General features: G+C 53.3%; 1 protein-coding gene across 3 annotated transcripts in view; it reads right to left on the bottom strand.

The window, feature by feature from the left end:
- The window catches only part of PRR5 (proline rich 5), a 40,876-nt gene that overhangs the window by 17,226 nt on the left and 4,948 nt on the right, over positions 1 to 18,702 (bottom strand). The window contains exons 1-2 of one of the 3 annotated variants that reach the window (XM_060189137.1): positions 3,943 to 3,961; positions 3,679 to 3,798 (exon numbers count right to left, since the gene is read on the bottom strand). In XM_060189137.1, the coding sequence (XP_060045120.1) occupies positions 3,679 to 3,788 (110 nt within the window). In that variant the 5' untranslated portion in view covers positions 3,789 to 3,798; positions 3,943 to 3,961. The other 2 variants (XM_016187748.2, XM_007522220.3) reach the window with 2 other exon arrangements.

Raw genomic sequence — 18,702 nt, 5'->3', positions numbered from 1 at the left:
TCTGGCGTCTCAGAGGGGAAATGGGTGGGCTCTGCCAGGTGTCTCTTCCATCCCAAGTGCTCAGCACCCCAGAAGGCTGACCTGGACTTGAAAGGGGCTATCACCTCCTCTGCACATACCCCCACTGGACTCAGCCCCTAATCCCTAGCCAACAGCCCCCAGAGTCCCCATCACCATCACTATCAGCTACAGTGAGCCCACCCTCATTACTACCCCACCTCAGACCAGAGTCTGAGAGTCCCTACTCAAGTCTTCTTTTTGCCCTGTCCACACAAGGATGACCAGGGCCCTGCACCCCAAGAGGTGAAATGAAGTAGGGTCTCCACTGCCTGAGGCCACATCCACTCTGCTCTTCACACTCAAGAGACAGATGACCCCACTGCACCCCCCACATGGGGCTCCAATATGACCCTCTGGAGAACAGAGGTGAGGATACACTTCTAGGTCTGGGAAGTGGGGTTCACCTACTTCCAGGCCAGCAGGACCCCTTATACCCTGGTTTCAGGCTACCTGGCTCAGTGAACCCCCATCCCCATCCAGGGGTCTGGGCTAGCCAGGAGGGCATGACAGAGCTCTGCTCCATGGGCTCACCTGCTCAGCTGGGTGGGCACTGCTAGGCTCTGGCCCACAGTCCTGGAGGGCTAGGAGGGGGCAGCAGGGTGTACCCAGCTTGGGGACAGGTTCTGACAGCCTGGACGGAGGGTGCGCAGCCCAGGGCACCAGGCAGTAGGGGCAAGCCAGTGGACCAGTAGGTGTCACCGTGGGGCTGTGATGGGACCACACTCAGCTTGAGTTGCTTGCTTAGTGCTCTGGAGGCTAGATCAGCATCTTGGGGACCAAAGCATCACTCTGATACACACAATGCCAGAGATTGAACTTAGGACCTCATGCTTGAGAGTGCAATGTTTTATGCACTGCACTACCTCCTGAGCCTTGCAGCCTATATCCAATCTGAAGGAAGAGGTGGGGACTAGAGAGGCATTCAGCCACAAGCCGGGGAGGCCCAAGGAGCTGTAAAGAGTGAGGGACCCTTCCTTGGAGCCCATGGAAGGAATCTGGCCTTGCAAATGCCCGGATTTTCCATTTGTGGCATGCCAAAGGGTGAGCAAAAACATTTCTGGTGTCTGAAGCCGGCAAGTTGGTGGCAATTTATCACAGCAGTCACAGGAAATGAGTGTGGTCACACAGAAACTGTTGTGTGTGTTCTGGACTTAGCGACAAGTCCAGAGCTCAGCAAGCCAGGCCCTACAGACCAGCACAGCTGTCCACACCCGTCACGCTGTCTAAGGGATAGGGGACATGAGGCACTGCCAGAGAGGGCCGAGGGGGTCAACAGCAGAGGGCCCACAGCCCTCCACAGGGCCCCCTCAGGGAGCTGGCAGAGAAGGAATATTTTGCCTCGCTCTAGCTGAGACCCCCACCTCAGGGAGGAGAGTGCAAACTCAGACACCACCTGGGTACGGGTGACATGGGCACGTCTGCTGGACACTTCCTGTGTCCCCTCCAAACCCAAGTGAAGGGTGGGGAGCTGGGGAGACAGCTCATCTGGAGTGTAGGACCTGTATGTCCGCAGCTCCAGGATCGATCCCCAGATCACATATGCCAGAGCTGAGCAGTACTCTGGTCTCATTCTCATGAAAATAATAATAACAATAATATAAAACAGGGGGCTGGTTCACCCAGTAGAAAACACACTTTACTATGTTCAAGCCCCCAACCACATGGGAGCACCCACCCAGGAGAAGCTTTATGAGTGGTGGAGTGGTGTTACAGTGTCTCTTTCACTTTGACTCCCACTTTCTCGCAGAAGAAAAAGATTCTGTTGGGAGCAGTGGATTCATGCAGTTGTGAAGTTCCAGTGACAGCCCTGATGGCAACTAAATACAGAATAAAATAAAGGATGGGGTGGGGGTGTTAGCGAAATAGCTCGCCTCAACAGTGTGCTGTTTTGCTATGTGTGTGACTCAGGTTTGAGCCCTGCCCTCAATAAGCTAGGAAGCTTCATGGTTGTGGTATCTCTTGCTCTGTCTCTCACTTGCCCAGAGCAATGAAGCCCCAGCAATAACAAAAACTAAATTTCTTCCCAGGCCAAGAGGCAGCCTGGTGAACTACAGGGGAGGAAGAGGCCAGGCACACAGTAGGAGTGCAGGAAACGGCAGTACTTCTGCTGTCTGGGCTCTACCCTGGCAGCAGAGGACCCAAGAGATCAAGTGGCTTGCTCAAGGACAAGAAGCTGAGCAGAGTGAAGATTTAGTCAGGTGGTTGGGGAAATAGCTCAACTGGTAGAACATCATATTTTCATGCATCAAGGATCATGGTTCCATCCCAGGCACCTCAAGTACCAGAATGGTGGTCTGACCTGCTTCATGTGAAACTCTCTCTTTCATATATAATAAATAATTTTTTTAAAACATGTAAAAAAAAATAGATAAGTAAAAATCAGTCTGGGCTCGGGTTCTTATATCAGTGGTATATGCAACAACTTTACAGCAGTGTACAGTCACCAGGGTAGAGGTTCTTCCCCTGATGATCCCAACAGGAGGAGAGTGCAAATCCACAGACAGATAGGGAAACTGAGGCAGAAAAGGAAGTACAGCTAGCCACTTGGTAATAGGACAAAGAACCAGCATGTCTGCGAACCAGGCAGGGACTCAGGCTGGCAGCCACAGTCTGGCCTGGGCTTTCTGTCTCCCACCCCCACCCTCACCTCCCACCCCCGTTTGAGACCCCACTCCCCACATGTATGGGGGGATGCTTCACCCCATCCCTTCTCAATTTCTCCCTGTCCTTTCTAATACCACCACGACGTTCACGAACATCCAAGTGTCCCCACCGACAGTCATGCCAAGGTGGCCAAGACCACAGATGGTGGAGCATCTGGCGGGACTTGACTGGCAGGTGTGTGTGGTGGTGGTGGGGTGGGGGGCGGGAGAGGGGGACAGCAGCCACAGAACCCTGTAAACAGTTGGCCTGACCACACTCTTTCCCTACCCCTCCTTCTTCTTTTCGGTGAAAATGTCTTGTTTTCTGAAAAGGGACTTGAGGCAGACAATCTGGGGACTCGCAGGAAGTAAACCTTCCTGGGTCCCAACCCTGCTCTACAAACAAAGCTGGGACACAGTGGGTAGGGTGGGGGGAAGCATTCCCACAGGCTGTAGGGTGGGGAGGGCTGCAGGGGAGGGTCGGAGGAGGAATGCGGAGCATCTGCTGCCCCCCTCCCCCCAGGCCGACGCCCCGTAGGTGGACAGCAGTCCGCCCACCCCCGACCTGGCGGTGGGACCTGAACCCCGGGAGCAGGAAGCTCAGCAGCACCCACCGCCCAGCCGGCCAAGCTCATCAGCTCACGGCAAGCCGGGAAAAGTACTTCCTGCTCGGTTTACCTCCCGGGCGGTGGCAGGGCGATCTCGGTGGGGCCCAGGCTCCACGCCCCCCCCACCCACCCCCACCCCCGCCCCCGCCCCAGGCCCAGCCTCGTCCTCAACTCCAGAAACACGTTGCACTAAACTTCCCTTCCTGCCCGCATGACTCGGGCGGCGGAGCAAGTTCTCTGCAAAGTGCTGAGCGCCGCTGCCGAGCGTCGCGGGGCGGGCTGGCTGCAGGCGACCTTCCCCAGCGCCCCCGGGCCCCCGGCTCTCGCCCCCCGTCCCCCGGCCCCGTGGCGGGAGCGCGCGGCCTTACCTGTTCCAGGTGGCGTTGGCGCAGGCCCGGCGCTGCTGCGTGCCCCGCTCGTCCGCGGCGGCGGCGGCCGGCTCTCTCTTGCCCAGGTCACTGAGGCTGGGCGAACTCATGAACTTCAACCTGCGGAGAGTCCTCATGGTCGGCCCGCCGGCCTGCGCTCTACCAGCACGCGAGCGCCCTAGCAGGAAGCCCGGCGGCCCTCCGGGGGGCCGCCCCCACACCCACCCCGCGCCTCCGCCCCAGGCCCCGCGCCCGCAGCCCCGCCGGGTTAATCATTGCTCCGAGCGGCCCCAGAGCCGAGCGCCAGGAGCGAGGCCAACAGCTCGGGCCCCGCGCTCACGGAGGCCGGGGGCGGGGTCGGGGCCGGGGCGGGGCGGCGGGCGGGAGCTCGCCGGTGGGCGGGGTCTGAAGGGGCGGGGCCGCAGCCTCTCCAGCTGCCGCAGCCACCAGGCTCCCTTCTCTTAAGGATTCGCGGGCACCCCATTCTTCCCAGGAAGGACCGCACGTGTCCAGAAAACTAGCAGGCACGCAATGAATGCAAGGACTAGCCCCCGCCCCTGGTACTCCTGGCTTCCATCACTGTGGTCACAACCCCCAGATCCCTGAGCCCCAACACTTCACCCAGAGTCATCAAGTGCTCGCCACCCCTCCTCTACAAAGGCTGGGTGCAGACAGGTCCTTGGAGACCCCACCAAGTGGACACACGCTCCTGGGTTGTTTTCATGAAGGCTGGGTGTCGGCCTTTCCAATTCTGAGAGCAAGAGGACAGGACCCTCGTCCCGTCTAACCTAACTACCCCTCAGATCAGGAAAGGTTGCCATACTTGGGGGGGGTGGTAATTAGCAGCAGTGTTCCAAGGCAGAGCCCAGCAGAATCTTACTACTCCCATCCTGCTCTCTCATAGGTTGTAAAAGAAAGTAGGTTCCCCAAGACCCTGTGACTGTGAACAGTGACCCTGTGAGGGGAGGGAACAGCCGGGTACCCCTTGCCCACTTTACATAGCACTTTCAGATACGTAGTCTCAGGCCAATCTTCCTGTGTGGGTAGCTGGTTATTCCCATTTTTCTGGACAAGGAAACAGACCCAGGGTGAAATCACTTGGCAAAACTGGAAACCTAGGTGTCTCCAGCACACAGGGCACACACACCTTCCCCAGCTTCTAGATTCCCACACAGCACATCTGCTTACTGCCCCGCCCTCAAACATCATTCCCCAGCTGGCAGCTTTGTGCCTTCTGGGGTGTTCTGGGGGTAGTGCCTGTGCTGAGTCTGTCTGCAGATCCATGCCTACCTATAAATGCTTCCTGCAGCAGTCATGGAGGAGAGCAAAGGCTTGTCCCAGATCCCAGGTCCCAGATCCTATCCAGGGAAGTGAGCTCAGAGTCCCTCCTGCATGCTATACATCACAGGAAGATGAGGTCCAGAGGCCACAAGAGTCCAGGGAGTCCTGCTGTAGGTCCTGTGCCTCTTAACCCCACTCCCTTGCTGACAGAACCAAAGACTATCCCCTGATCAAGGCTGGATATGGGGCACAGCCCCAACTACCCACTGGCTAACAATCAACAAGAATGTGGGTGGACACTGCAGTCCTCACCTCTGTACCTCTGCTGAAGGGCCTAAGATTGCCAAGGTCACTTATAAGCTCCTGAGAACCAGGAGACTCCTCCTCCTATAACCACCCACCCTGCCCTGCACCATGTAAACTGCACAAGAACCTTGTTGGAGAAACACTGTCCACTTCAAATCAGCCAGTATTTTTTTTTTTTTTTTTACTTTAGAAGTAGAGAGGGAGAGTAAAAAAAAAAATGTCCACAGTACTGAAGCTCCCTCCAATGCAACAGGGCCTGGGCTTGAACCTGAACTGCACATAGGCAAACAGCATACTATCCAGGTAAGCTATCCCACTGGCCCACCAGCCAGCATTTCTTGAGCACCTGCTACTTGCCAAATACCACCCTTATCCTAGGGAACAAAGCTCTCCAGCACTGAGTTCAAAATTCAGTGACACACCATCACCCACAGCTCCGTGTTCCTCACCAAACTCCATCCCTGGATGCTATGTACTCCCTGTGCCAACTGAGCCACCTTCCCATGCCCAGCCAATGTCCTCTCTGGGCAAGTAAGCACACCTTCTAACCCATCTACCCCCTGACTACACAGGCCACTGGTCAAGTCCTTCCATCAGAAGGTGGCCAAAACAGCCCTAGGCACCATCGGCTCCCCTGCTGGGGGACCTTGAGTGCTCGCACTGCCCTGGGGACAAAGCCCTTGATGCATGGGACCCTGTCCCCAGCATATGCTGTTCTAATCTCCTGACTGCCTCTGGTCATCTGGAGACTTCCATCCCAAACAGAGGACAGGAGGGCTGGAGCCAGGGTGGCTGTTTCTTTTGCATTCCCCCACCTAGCATATAGCAAACACACAGCCAAAAACTGACTGAGTGGATGGATGGATAGACAGTTGTCTCAGACAAGGAAATGGAAGGGAGTAGAACACATGGGTACAGAGGCTTTGTAAAAGGTGTCACTTAGAGATCACAGTAAAGCAACAGGCTTTCATGAAGTCCCAAGCACAAATCCTTAGCCTTACCTGGGCAGATAGTCACCACCCCCCCACACACACACACTCGTTACTGCAAAGTGCAGGGGCAGAGGATCAATGGTTTATCTAGCTGGAAGCAGGCTCCCTGAGGCAAGTGAGGGGGGGGTTGGGGAATGAGGGAAGCTTGGTGAATAGCTCACCTGCATAGAGTACCTGGTATGCCATGCACATGACTCAGGTTCGAGCCCAACCCCCACCACACTGATGGAAGCCTTGGTGCTTTCCCTTGTGGTGTCTTTCCCTCTCTCCTTCTGTCTCTCCTTCTATCTGAAAAAGCCACCGGAGAGTGCTGAAGTCCAAGTAACCACAACAAAAACTGGTGAAAATGAAAGGGGGCCCAAGGTGGGAGGCAGGAAGAGAGGGGGCCGGGAATGCAGGAAGGGTCTGGAAGAAGTGACCAGCAAGAAATTCCAAAGGAAAGAAGGGCCAAAGGATTTAAATTTATTTGGTTACTGGCTGGATGAAATGACTCCCTTGAATCGTGCATTGCTTCGCCATGTAAGTGACCCAGGTTTGAGCCCAACCTCCATTGAATTGAAAGATGCTTCCATGTTGTGGTCTTTTTCACTCTTTCTCTGCCTCCCTATCTTTATCTGAGAAAAATCAAAGTAGGGACCCGGCACTAGTGCACTGGTCAAGAACACATACTACTGTGCACAAGGACCCAGGTCTAAGCTTCTGCTCCCCATCTGCAGCAAGGGGAAGGGGGACCATTCAATGAGGCATAAAGCAGATCTGCATGTGTCTATTTGTCTCTCTCCCTCTCTATTTCCCCTCCCCTCTCAATATCTCTCTATCCAGTCAAATAAAAACAATAGAGGAAAAAAAAACCAGAAAAATGGCTGCCGAAAGCAGTGGATTTGTATTACCAGCACTGAGGCCCAGCAATAACCCTGGTGGCATAAAAAAAAAAAAAGAAAGAAAAAGAAAAAGAAAGAAGAAAAACCAAACTAAAGTAAAATACAAATAAAATAAATTTATCTGATTCCCAACTGGTAGAGAATCAGATTTGCATGCCTGAGGGCCCTGGGTCCATCTCCAACACCGCATCTCTCTCTGTTTGTCCCATGTGAAATTCTGCCTCTAATAAAGTCATCTGTTCATGTTAGAGTTGTGGCTCTAATGCCCCCCACCAACCCACATACACACATAAGCACCTCTCCAGGTCCCAATTCCAGTCCCTAAATATGACTGGCACAACCTACAGCATTTGGGAATAACCCCACCCCCCCAAAGCACATGCAGCCAAGGTTTTACAAAGGAGAGATTGACAGAGAAATCCTGATTCCTGGCTCCTGGGAAGCATCAGATGACCACAGTCTGCAGCCTCAGTCTCCATGTGACAAAGCTAGGAAGCCACTCTCCTCTTGGGCAGGCTTGGGGACCCCACTATGCCCTCTACTCCCTTATGAGATCCTCAGGCTCAATAAGGGGGAGGGTGACAACATGTGGAGGTAGCCCTGGGCAAAGCCCCCCTGTGCCTGGTACTCAAGGAGGGAAAAAGTCCTTTAAATGGTCTTCAGTTAAAAGGAATGGGGAACTCAGAGACCCATTTACATGTTCTTAAGCTGCCAGTGTCCTCAGGCTGCCTCTCCTCTCCTGGGACTCAAATTCTGTTGCAAACTCACTCAAGCCAGTGAGGGTGTCAGAAGTTGCTCAGTGTGGTCTGGGAGGTGGTGCAAGGATAAAGCATTGGATTCTCAAGCATGAAGTCTGAGTTCAATTACTGGCAGCACATGTATCACAGTGACGTCTGGTTTTCTCTCCTAACTTTCTCATAAATAAATAAAATATTTTTAAAAGGAAGAAAATACAACTTGTAACCCATAGACACTTCTTAAAGAAGAAAGAGGAGGAGGAGAAGAAGAAGACATTGGTCATGAAGGACAACCCTATCACTCTCGAGGCTTTCTTTCTGCTATGAAAGGAGTCCCTTGCTAAGTCAGGTGACCCAGAGAGTCTCAGCCTGTCTAGCTGTAAGACAGGTGGTACTGAGGGCTGAGGGGCCCTGCTTCTCCCTCCTCAAGCCACCAAGGGTGAGTGTGAGGGGCAGGGACAAGTGAGAACCTTAAAGCCCTGCAGACAGAAGGCCCTAGAGGTGGCAGGACACAGTGGCCCACATGTCTTTGATCCTTATATGTGTCTTGGTAGGTGGTCACAAAGCTCCGATTGGCAAAGCTTTCAGAGAAGGTCTGACAGGGCTTGGGGCACTGGGATTTGGCTCAGAAAGCTCTCCAGCAAGGCTGGAGAGATGGCATAATGGTTATCCAAAAGACTCTCATGCCTGAGGCTCTGAGGTTGCAGGTTCAACCCCCAGTACCACCATAAGCCAGAGTTGAGCAGTGCTCTAGCACTTTTACTCTTTCTCATGTATCTTGCTCTCCATATCTCTCTCATTAAAATAAATAAATGAAAGCTCCCCAAGGAGTGGTTCTAAATGCCCTTCCCAACTCCTTCTGGGAACATAGGATCTTTAGGAAACACAACTTGGGGACTGACTGCTAAGAGCATGTTGAGACTAAGAAGGGTTCCAAATAGACAAAGCTAGTCCTTAGGTCTGAGGTCCCAGAGGCCCAGGCACATGCCCCTAACCAACGTCAGCAAGCAGCAGAGGTGGACGCTGGAGCTGGCCTAACTGAACAGAAGGGAGCCATCGCCCAGCACTGACCTCAACCACCAGCTGTGCCCTGCCCATCTCTAGCATGGCTCTTTCCTGAGGGCACCTCTGCCCCCTGGTGGTGAAGACTGAGGCTTCCCCAGAGCTAACTGGCAAAGTCCTGGCTGGGAAGCTCTGGTCAGTGGGTTCTGCACCCTGGGATCCTGGACACCCAGGGGAGAAGACAGAGCAATTTGGTAGGTACAGGGGAGTGGCCACTCATCCTATCCCTTCTCTGAGATGGGTGTGGATGGTGACACGCCTGCCTCATGAGGATAGATGGGATGTGGCTATCCCTCTTGGGGTGTATGCTAAGGGCTTGGCAATTTCTGTGAGCAGGGGCCGCCCGTGCTGGACACTCCATGTCCAAGGGGACTCCAGGACCACCTTGCATGCAAGGTCCCGATACAAGGAAGCCGGCAGTAGGCCCCACCAGGAGCAACAGGCACTGTGTGTCATGAATGTAGGGAGCTTGTGGAGGCTCCCCAAGGCCAAGCCAGTCCCAGATGCACCAGCAAGGCTGGGACCCAGGACACACTGAACTCACTCACTCACTCACTCACACTGGAGAACATGGCCCCTACCATGTTCTGCTGCAGAAACACACAGACCACAGCAGATGGGCGGGGGGCAAGTCACTTCTGCAGAGGGCACAGTGCCCTGGTGCCTGGACACACACTGTGGCTGGAGACAGGGCCAGGTACCCCACACACAGATCCTTGCACATAAGTCCCAGTCCGATGATGCAGTCCTGACTGTCCCCACTCTGTGGACATAGAGACATGTGGCAGGGCAACACTGGCCAGCCTTGTCTTCCAACTTTATCCTCTCCCCAGGGCACACATCCCTGGCTAACAGATTTGTCTTAGAAAACTCTATGAGAAGAAGGCTGACTGTGGGAATCAGAACACACACTGATAAGGAACAGACCTTTGGGTGCAGGGTGGGCATGTGGGGATAGAGGGGTAGAGGGAGTGCTTTCTCACTCACTCTTTTCTAACTCTTTCAAATGGTCTGAGGAGGCAGGAAGCCCCACACTCCTGCCAGGACACAAAATCTGCATAGTAAAGAGGAAAAAGTGGCATCCAGGGGGACAGGCATTGGTGCACCTGATTGAACACACACATTACTATGTATGAGGGGGGCAGCTGTTTGACTAACTCAACTGAATTCTTCCTGAAGCCAGATAGGGTGATAAGGGCAGGGGGAGGGGGAGACTTAGCAGGACTCTGACTCACTCTGGCTTCTGCAAGGGCTCACAGGGAAGCCCAAGGTCAGCCTAGTGTGGCACTGAGTGAAGGAGAGTGGGAGGGGGAAGCACTCTCGGTGGGGACTTGGCCTGATGGAGGGGGTGGCGCCAAGGTCCTAGCATGAGGCAGAGAGAGAGGGAGAAGGGGAGGGAGAGGGAGAGGGAGACAGAGAGAGAGAGAGAGAGGTGGCTGGGGGACAGTGGGCTGGCTGGGTCAAGATGCAAAGAGATGGCATTGCCAGGCCCAGGGGGAATCAGAGCATGGAGTGGGCAGAGCACATGGCCGCCTGGTGAGAGTGGCTACAGCCTACTGTGTGCAGGTCTAGGGACTCCCCTGGGAAGGAAGGCCCTGCTTGTGATTCTCATTTTGCAGCTGAGGAAACTGAGGCACAATGAAATGGATTCTCAGCCCAGGGTGTACAACTATTTGCCACTGAAGCCACAGTCTGGCCTGGCTGGCTTTCTGTCTCCCACCCCCACCTCTTGGTTTGAGACCCCACTCCTCACACGTATGGGGGATGCTTCACCCCACCCCTTCTCAATTTCTCTCTGTCCTTTCTAATAAAAGAAAAGAAAAAGAAATAATCAAAAAAGAAAAGGAGCTAGGTGGTGGCACACCTGGTTGAGCATATGTGTTACAATGCACAAGGACCTGGGTTAGAGACCCCAGCACCCCCCCCCCCACAGAGGGACAGCTTCACAAGTGGTGAAGCAGGGCTTAGGGTGTCTCTCTCTCTCCCTCTCTATCTCCCCATATTCTCAATTTCTGGATGTCTCTATCCAATCAATAAATAAAGATAATAAAAAAATTTTTTAAAGAAAAGAGAAAAAAATGCACCAAAGTAAGACTCCGAGGTGAGGGGTGGGGGGAGGGAGTTCAGGTCCCGGAACATGACGGCAGAGGAGGACCTAGTGGGGGTTGAACTGTTATGTGGAAAACTGGGAAATGTTACCCATGTCCAAACTATTGTATTTTACTGTTGACTATAAACCATCCAATAAAGAAATAAAAAGAAAGAAAGGAAGGAAGAAAGAAAAAGAAAAGAAAAGAAAGAATGGAGAGAAATGGCTGCGGGGAATAGTGAACTCATAGTGCTGGCATCGAGCCCTACAATAAACTTGGTGGCAAAAAAAAATGTCATCTGAACTTGGCCTGTGTTCTTGATTTTGGGAATAAAGCCCAAATAAATTTCCAAGTGAGGAAGGTAATGTCAGGTCATCTGGACTCCTCCAAGCCTTGGGATCCACTTACAGAGTGCCCATCCAGACAGCCTTCCACTTCTGCCAAAGGTAGCAGGTCACAGTTCATGAAGGCATGGTCTGAACAAAGGAGGAAGCACTGGAGTGTCACTGGAAGGTCTGGGGGGCATCTCCTCCTGGTAGCAGAAGGAACCCTTTCCTCAGTGCCCACCCAGGAACAGCCTGGCCCTTGACTTCTGGCAGCTGGTGGCCATAGGGAGATCCCAATCCCCAAGATCACCAGGCTGGTGGGGTACAGGGGCAGGATAGATGCCTGGGGCCCCATTCTGGACTCTGGTGCCCCCACGGTGGTTGTGGCCTGAACTTTGCACGTTCCAGAGGGATGCTGGGACTTCCTACTACCAGGCATCCCATCCCTGCCCGAAGTCTACCTTCCCTTCTGGGCCCTCCAACTCCTGCAGGCTGAGGGCCTTTGTAAACAACCCCCCTCTCCGCCCCATCACAGCTTCCCTGTCATGCTCATTCTCTGGGGCCACCCAGGTGGACTCGCTCCACTGCCAACAGAGAAAGCCCACATTTCCAAGCTTGGCGTCCAAATTCTCCAAAGTCTGGGCACTGTCCTCCCTTCCTTCCATTTCTGCTCCATCTCCCGCCAGGCCACTCTAGGTCTCTTCCTGCCACCACCCGCCAAGCAGGAAATAAAGAGGCTTCTTGTTCTCCTAAATACACTGCTTCCCACCTCCAGGCTCTCTGCCCTTTGCCTCAGGCGCCCTTGCCCTTCCGGCTTCCACCAGAAAGCTCCCCTGGTAGTGGTCTAACACTCTCTGAAAGGCAGCAGTGTCCTAGGCAGGGGTCAAGGGGGAGGGGGGCAGAAAGCCCAGACCAGACTGTGGCTTCAATGGCAAATAGTTGTACACCCTGGGCTGAGAATCCATTTCATTGTGCCTCAGTTTCCTCAGCTGCAAAATGAGAATCAAAGGCAGGGCCTTCCTTCCCAGGGGAGTCCCTAGACCTGCACACAGTAGGCTGTAGCCACTCTCACCAGGCGGCCATGTGCTCTGCCCACTCCATGCTCTGATTCCCCCTGGGCCTGGCAATGCCATCTCTTTGCATCTTGACCCAGCCAGCCCACTGTCCCCCAGCCATCTCTCTCTCTCTCTCTTTCTCTCTGCTTCATGCTAGGACCTTGGCGCCACCCCCTCCATCAGGCCAAGTCCCCACCGAGAGTGCCTCCCCCACCCACTCTCCTTCACTCACTGCCACACTAGGCTGACCTTGGGCTTCCCTGTGAGCCCTTGCAGAAGCCAGAGTGAGTCAGAGTCCTGCTAAGCCTCCCCCTCCCCCTGCCCTTATCACCCTGTCTGGCTTCAGGAAGAATTTGGTTGAGTTAGTCTAAAACAGCCTCCCTCCTGCTCATGTCTCTGGAGTCCTGTCCCAGATGCTCACCTGCCTTCCCCCCCACACACACACACTTTTCTTGTTAAGTTCAATCTCCCCCCTCCCTTCTGGTAAGATCCCAATCCATGAATTAGAAACTCAAGAACTCTGCAAACTCAGGGGTTTTATTTGTTGTTGTTTGCTTGTTTGATTGATTTTTTTTTGGGGGGGGGCTTCTGTCTGCAAGACCTGAGTTGACCAGAAGTGGGGTCTGTTCCTCCCAGTGGGGCTCTTGAGCAAAAGCATCCTCCAGGATGAAGCCTAGCTATCCCCTGGGGAAGTTCTGGAATTCCATATTCACCTCTGGCCCTTAGTGTCAGATGAGGGATGGGGTCCTGCACAGATGGGAAGGTGAATCACAGAGCTGGGTGTGCAGCCAGATTCCAACCAACTCCAGAGACTATCTGCCGTTTAGTGAGATCCCAGAGGTAGATATGTGATAAGTCTGGCAAGTGTCTGAGAATTTGTGAGGAAAGCTTGTGAGGAATGCACAGAAGGATCAAAAAACTGTGCTGGGGTTTTCTAGATTTTCCAGCATGGGAGTAATTCGGCTGCATTGGTCACTTCAACTCAAAAGAGATTGGAAAGTTTACAGAGCAACATAACCTGAAGGCACCTTGTCTATGTACCTTGTAGAAATGCCGGGTAATGGTTCAGTCACTTGCTTAAGTGCACACGTTACTATGCACAGGGACCTGGGTTCAGCCCACAGACAGCACTAAGGTGCTCCATGGGGGGCAGAGCAGTGCTGCTGAGTCTCTCATTTCTCTACGTCTCTCAAAAAGATAAAAGGGTCGGGGGGGGGGCTTGGGAGGTCACTCAACCCTTCATGCCCAGCACTGCCTGAAAAATCACTATGAACACCTTCCAAATGCACTAAATGCATAGCTCAGCTTATAAAAAAGCAAGGAAAATCACCAGGGACCAGCATGATAGCACTCACACCACTAGTATCAATAAGGATCAAAATGTATCATTCTATCATCTTAACAGTAATTATACTCAAGACCAGGATAATGTTTGAAATAAAAGGTAACATGCATGGGGCCAACAAAATAGCTCCTTTGGATAGTGTGCTGCTTTGCAATGTGCATGACTCAGGTTTGAGACTGGCCACCACCTCAGTGAAGGAAGCTTCGGTGCTATGGTCTTTCTTTCTCTCTCTGCCTCTATCAAAAAAACAAACCAATAGACAAATATAAATGAATGAATGAATAAAAATTAATACACATGTGGGTCAGGGGATGGCTCACTTGGGAGAGCTGGCACTCCTAATCACATTATTATGTGTGCGAACCCAGGTTCAAGGCCTGGTACCACATGGGAATACCATGGAACCAGTACCAGGAAGTTCCATGGAGGGCAGAACATTTTGTTCTGTGGAACCAAGGCCATGTGTATACATGATTCCACTGCAGACACTGAGACTACTTTTTTTCATTTGGGGAAGCACCAGCAGACCCTATGCTCAGACTTGGTGTGCAGGGTTCTGTAGTGTCTCTCATTACTTCTCTCTCTCTCTCTCTGCAATGTAAAAATTTTTTTTTTAAGTCAGCCTCCTGGAGTGGTGAAATAATGCATGCATAAGGCAGCAGTGCTGCAAAAATAAGTGAGAAAATAAATATTTAGCACATGCATGTACTGAAGCCTCTGTGTCTGAAGATATCGGGTGCTCAGCCCTCTAGCACCCCAGCTGCCCCCAGGCTTGAGCTCCTCCCACATGGGTGGAGCTGGTGCTCCTAACCACATGGAAAACAGATACCCTGGCCCTGGGGTGTCTGCTTAGGGACATTTGCCAGTGGCCAGCCACACATGACAGTAGCTGTGCCCACATGTGAAGTAGCTGTGACACCCAGGTTTGTGCAATTATTACACACAAGGGTGGTATCTCCTAACTCCTTCCTCAGCATGTATAAATAATGTTTGCATGGCCACGTCCTTTTTTTTTTTTTTAATGTGAATTTGTTCATTAAGGAGAAAGAGAGGGAGAGAAAGACCCAGAGTATCACTCTGTCAGATGAGATGCTGGAGACTGAACCTGAGACCTCATGTTTGAGAGTTCAACGTTTTGTCCACTGTGCCACCTCCTGGGTCACTGTATTTTTTTTTAAGAATTTATTTAATTATTTACATGAGGGAGAGAGAGAGAAAACCAGCGTATTGTTCTGGTTTATGTGATGTCTGGGATAAAATTTGGGACCTTGTTCTTTTAAGTTCAACACTTTAGCCCCTGTGCCACTTTCTGGGCTGCACATGACTGATTATGACCTGCTATACTCTATGCAGCTGTCCTCTAACTAAAATAATAGTCATGTCCAGAAAAAATGTGAACTAAAGCCCAACGTGAAGTGCAGGTGGCAGCAGTGTGAGGTAGGGAGGTGTGTGCGAGGACTGACACGAGCAGTCTGGAGAGGAGACCCTCAACTCACGGGACTATGAGCTCCCAGGGTGCAGGGGAGACTGTCCCCAGATACTAGGCCCATGGATCAAGCCAAGCCACAGAAGCACTGAAGATGCTGCCCGCCACACCACTGGGGGAACTCTGTAGGAAGGCTACTAGGAGGATAGCCCCTTGGGTCTTGGTCTTATTACCAGCAGGCGGTGCACTTGCCTCTGGAAAGTTAACCTCTTTCCACCTTTGCTTTTGCTGCTTGGAAGCTCAGAGTACAAATTCAGTCTCTGTTTCATATACATGCTGCCATGCTTTTTTTTCTTTTCTTTTCTTTTCTTTTCTTTTCTTTTCTTTTCTTGTAAAGCTGGGTACATCTTGATAATGATTATAGCAAGAACAATCACAGGGTACCACATTAGGAAGAGAACATTCTGTTCTGTGGAACCAAGGCCATGTATATACATGATTCCACTGCAGGCACTGAGACTACTTTTTTTTTTCATTCAGGGGAGCACCAGCAGACCCTATGGTCAGACTTGGTGTGCAGGGTTCTGATGTTGTCCACAGACTATCCACTGGGTGGGGTTCTGAAGGAGAGAGCAAGGTTCTACAAGCAGGCCCATGATTCCCCAGAGTAGGGGCACAATGGATGTTCAGACAGCCAGAGTCTCCCTCAGGAACCCCAGAACACTCTGAGCTAAATCTGGGGTGCCACCGAGTGAGGGTAGTGCAGGGTGAGAGGAGGGCAGAGCTCAGAGGTGGGACAGGGTTGAGTCCACCCAAGCAGGGGGCTCAGAGAGCCAGGAAGGGTGCAGGGCTCTGAGCTGCCAAGTTTAGGGCAAAGGAGAAGGCCTGGAGGGGTGGGTTTTAGGAATAATATTTTCTGGGGTCCAGACATCCCAAGTCTGCAGAGCAGCTATGCCTCCACACACTCTTCTGCACCTCCCTCCCCCCACTCCCATAACCCCTGGACCTGCCCAGCTCATGTTCCCATCTTCCCCCACTGCCACCAGGAGTGAGGACATGCCCGTCATGTGGACAATGCCCTATCCTCGTGGGACTTCAGGCATGGTGGAGTGAGAGTCACCTCTCTGCTGAGTCCATAGCTGGGTCTCTGAGCACCAGGGTGCGGGGAGGGCATCCACCCTAGCCTTCTCTCTGACCTGGGTCCGCTGGGCATGCATCAGTGTAGGACCCAGGCCTATAGCCCTCTGAGGCCCTGGTCTGCTACTAAAACTCCCTCTGCCCTACTGCTCACTGAGCTACAACCCCTTCTTCAGGAATCTGGGACCCCTGTGTCACAGGACTGACCCAAGGTGACAAGAGCCCCTAGGTAGGTCATGCTCAGGAACCAACAGTGCTGAGGGGCCCTTCTGCATGGTGTAGGGTGAGGCTCAGAGATGGAGGATCCTGATGGGCTAGCCAGTTGCCAAGTGTCAGGGCTGGGAAACAGGTGCTGGGGAGTAGGGAGGTGGCACAGTGTCACCTGGGGACCCACTGCTTGCCCCACAGGCCTCCCTGTTCAGATCTGCTCGTGGTTTCTGTTTCTAAGTAAGGAGGTGGGGCTCTTCCTCTGTGGCTCAGGGCGTGGGTGGCTGTGGGGTGGGGACCCAGGAGAGCAGGCTCTGTCTGGGGTGCTTGGGCAGCCCTGGCTCCTGGGGACTTCCCTGCCTGAGGGCCGGTGACAGGAGGGTCCTTGGGAGCATCATCACAGGGCGTGAAGGTGGGCATGTAGCCACATAGGTCTCATGCCCCTTCTGGGAGGAACAAGCCACCTGACTCCTTGAAAACTCAATGGAAACTCCAGATGGGGAAGGAGAGATAGAGAGGAACTGCAAGCAGAGGAAGAATGTGAGGAGACCCAGAGGAGGGGAAGCAAGGAGAGGGCAGGAAGACAGGCCACCAGCAGCCCTAGTCCATGTGGGAGGCAGTGCCAGCCACATGTGAGGTTCCCAGCTCTCAGTGCTTGGGCAGAAGGCCACCTGGGAACTCTGAGCACCTCCGGAAAACCTGCCTGATCCAGAAAACAGTCAGGCCTGGCTGCTTCCAGAGCAAGTCAACCACAAAGCTCAGGAAGGCAGGCCTCTTCCGGACGCTGATTCAGACAAGGCGCGAATGAAGGCAAGGACAGTGGTGTGAGTCTCACTGGGGAAGCAGAGTTTGCCCCCAGTTCACAAGTCAGTAGCTCAGAGAGGCACAGCAGCTTGCCAGAGGTCACACAGCACCATGTAAGCCAGTAGCCAAATGGGCCCAGGCTCTGAACCCAGCCCTGTCAACTTCCTGGGGTTCCCCCACTATGCAGCAAACACCCTCCACTGGTCCCTGGGGCCTAGAATGCTGGCACATGGCAAGTGCACCCAGAATGTGTTTTATGAATGAGTGAACAAAAGAATTGGACCCCACCCACCCCCCACCCCGATGTCCCTCCCTCCCACACCATGCGGCCGTGGTGGCAGCAGCGAGAAGCCATCTGCTACTGTTTTTTGTTGTTGCTGCTACTCTAAAAATGAAAGGCATAAAGCTGAGGCCACGGCTCTGGGTGGTACCAGGGGACAGTCCCTGTAGGGCCTGCTTCGGGGATGGAGTCACACAGACAGTAGTCAGCTCCCAATGCTGTGCACTCAAGGACCCTGCAGCCCTGGGGGCCCCACACCCTGTGGGTGGGGATGAGAGGTCCTACCTTGCTGGGTGCAGTGAGGCCTAGCAGGCGGGCTTCTCTGAGGGCGAGCGCAGAGTACACCAGGTCCCCAGTGGCCTAGGCTCATGACCTTGGCTGAGGTCTGGGCGGGGCCTGAACCCTCAGCAGTGCGCTGATACCTGGGTCTTGCAAACCGGGTGACTTACACGCTAGGAATCATTCACCGGGCTGGGGCCAGCGGGGCCCTCTGTGAGTCAGCAGGACTCTGGAGAGTGCAGTGGGATGATCATGCTCCCCCACCCCAAATCTCCTATGCAGGGAAGCCTGGCCAGTGCACACCTGATAAATAATTTATCACTGCTTGCACAGCAGTTCATAGGAAGGTAGCTAAGGCCTAGAGCCTACAAAGCACCCCTTCCTTTCCAGGGAGGAGGAGTGGCACTTATTCCTGAACTTGAACTCCTCTTGCCAGCTGTGACTTTAAGTCACTTGGGCCCAGCAGAATTCCCCAGGCCTGACCCATGCTCTGCTCTCCTGGTGCTCAGTGCCAGGCTCAATCCCAACCCCTGGAAAGCCTGCATCTTCTCCTTCACAATTACCAGAACACCAGCTCCCTGGGCCAAGTCAAATGGTCCAGACTGTTGGTCCCTCCCCAAGCTGCCTCTGCCACCTCCTCCAGGAAGTATGCCTGGCTTTCCCATTGCTCCCCTCTCTGTGTGACTTTGCACAAGTCCATTACACTCTCTGAGACTGTTTCTAAAATGAAGCTAATATTTCCACCCTCTCCCCCTGCAACAGGACTCTCTCAGGGAGGGGTAGAAAAAGAGATTGTGTAATTGAAGGGTGTCTCAG

The sequence above is a fragment of the Erinaceus europaeus genome, chromosome 4, assembly GCF_950295315.1.
Source record: "Erinaceus europaeus chromosome 4, mEriEur2.1, whole genome shotgun sequence".
In the NCBI taxonomy this organism is placed as follows: domain Eukaryota; kingdom Metazoa; phylum Chordata; class Mammalia; order Eulipotyphla; family Erinaceidae; genus Erinaceus; species Erinaceus europaeus.
The sequence above is the reverse complement of the archived record's forward strand: the minus strand, read 5'-3'. Positions and strand labels throughout refer to the sequence as shown.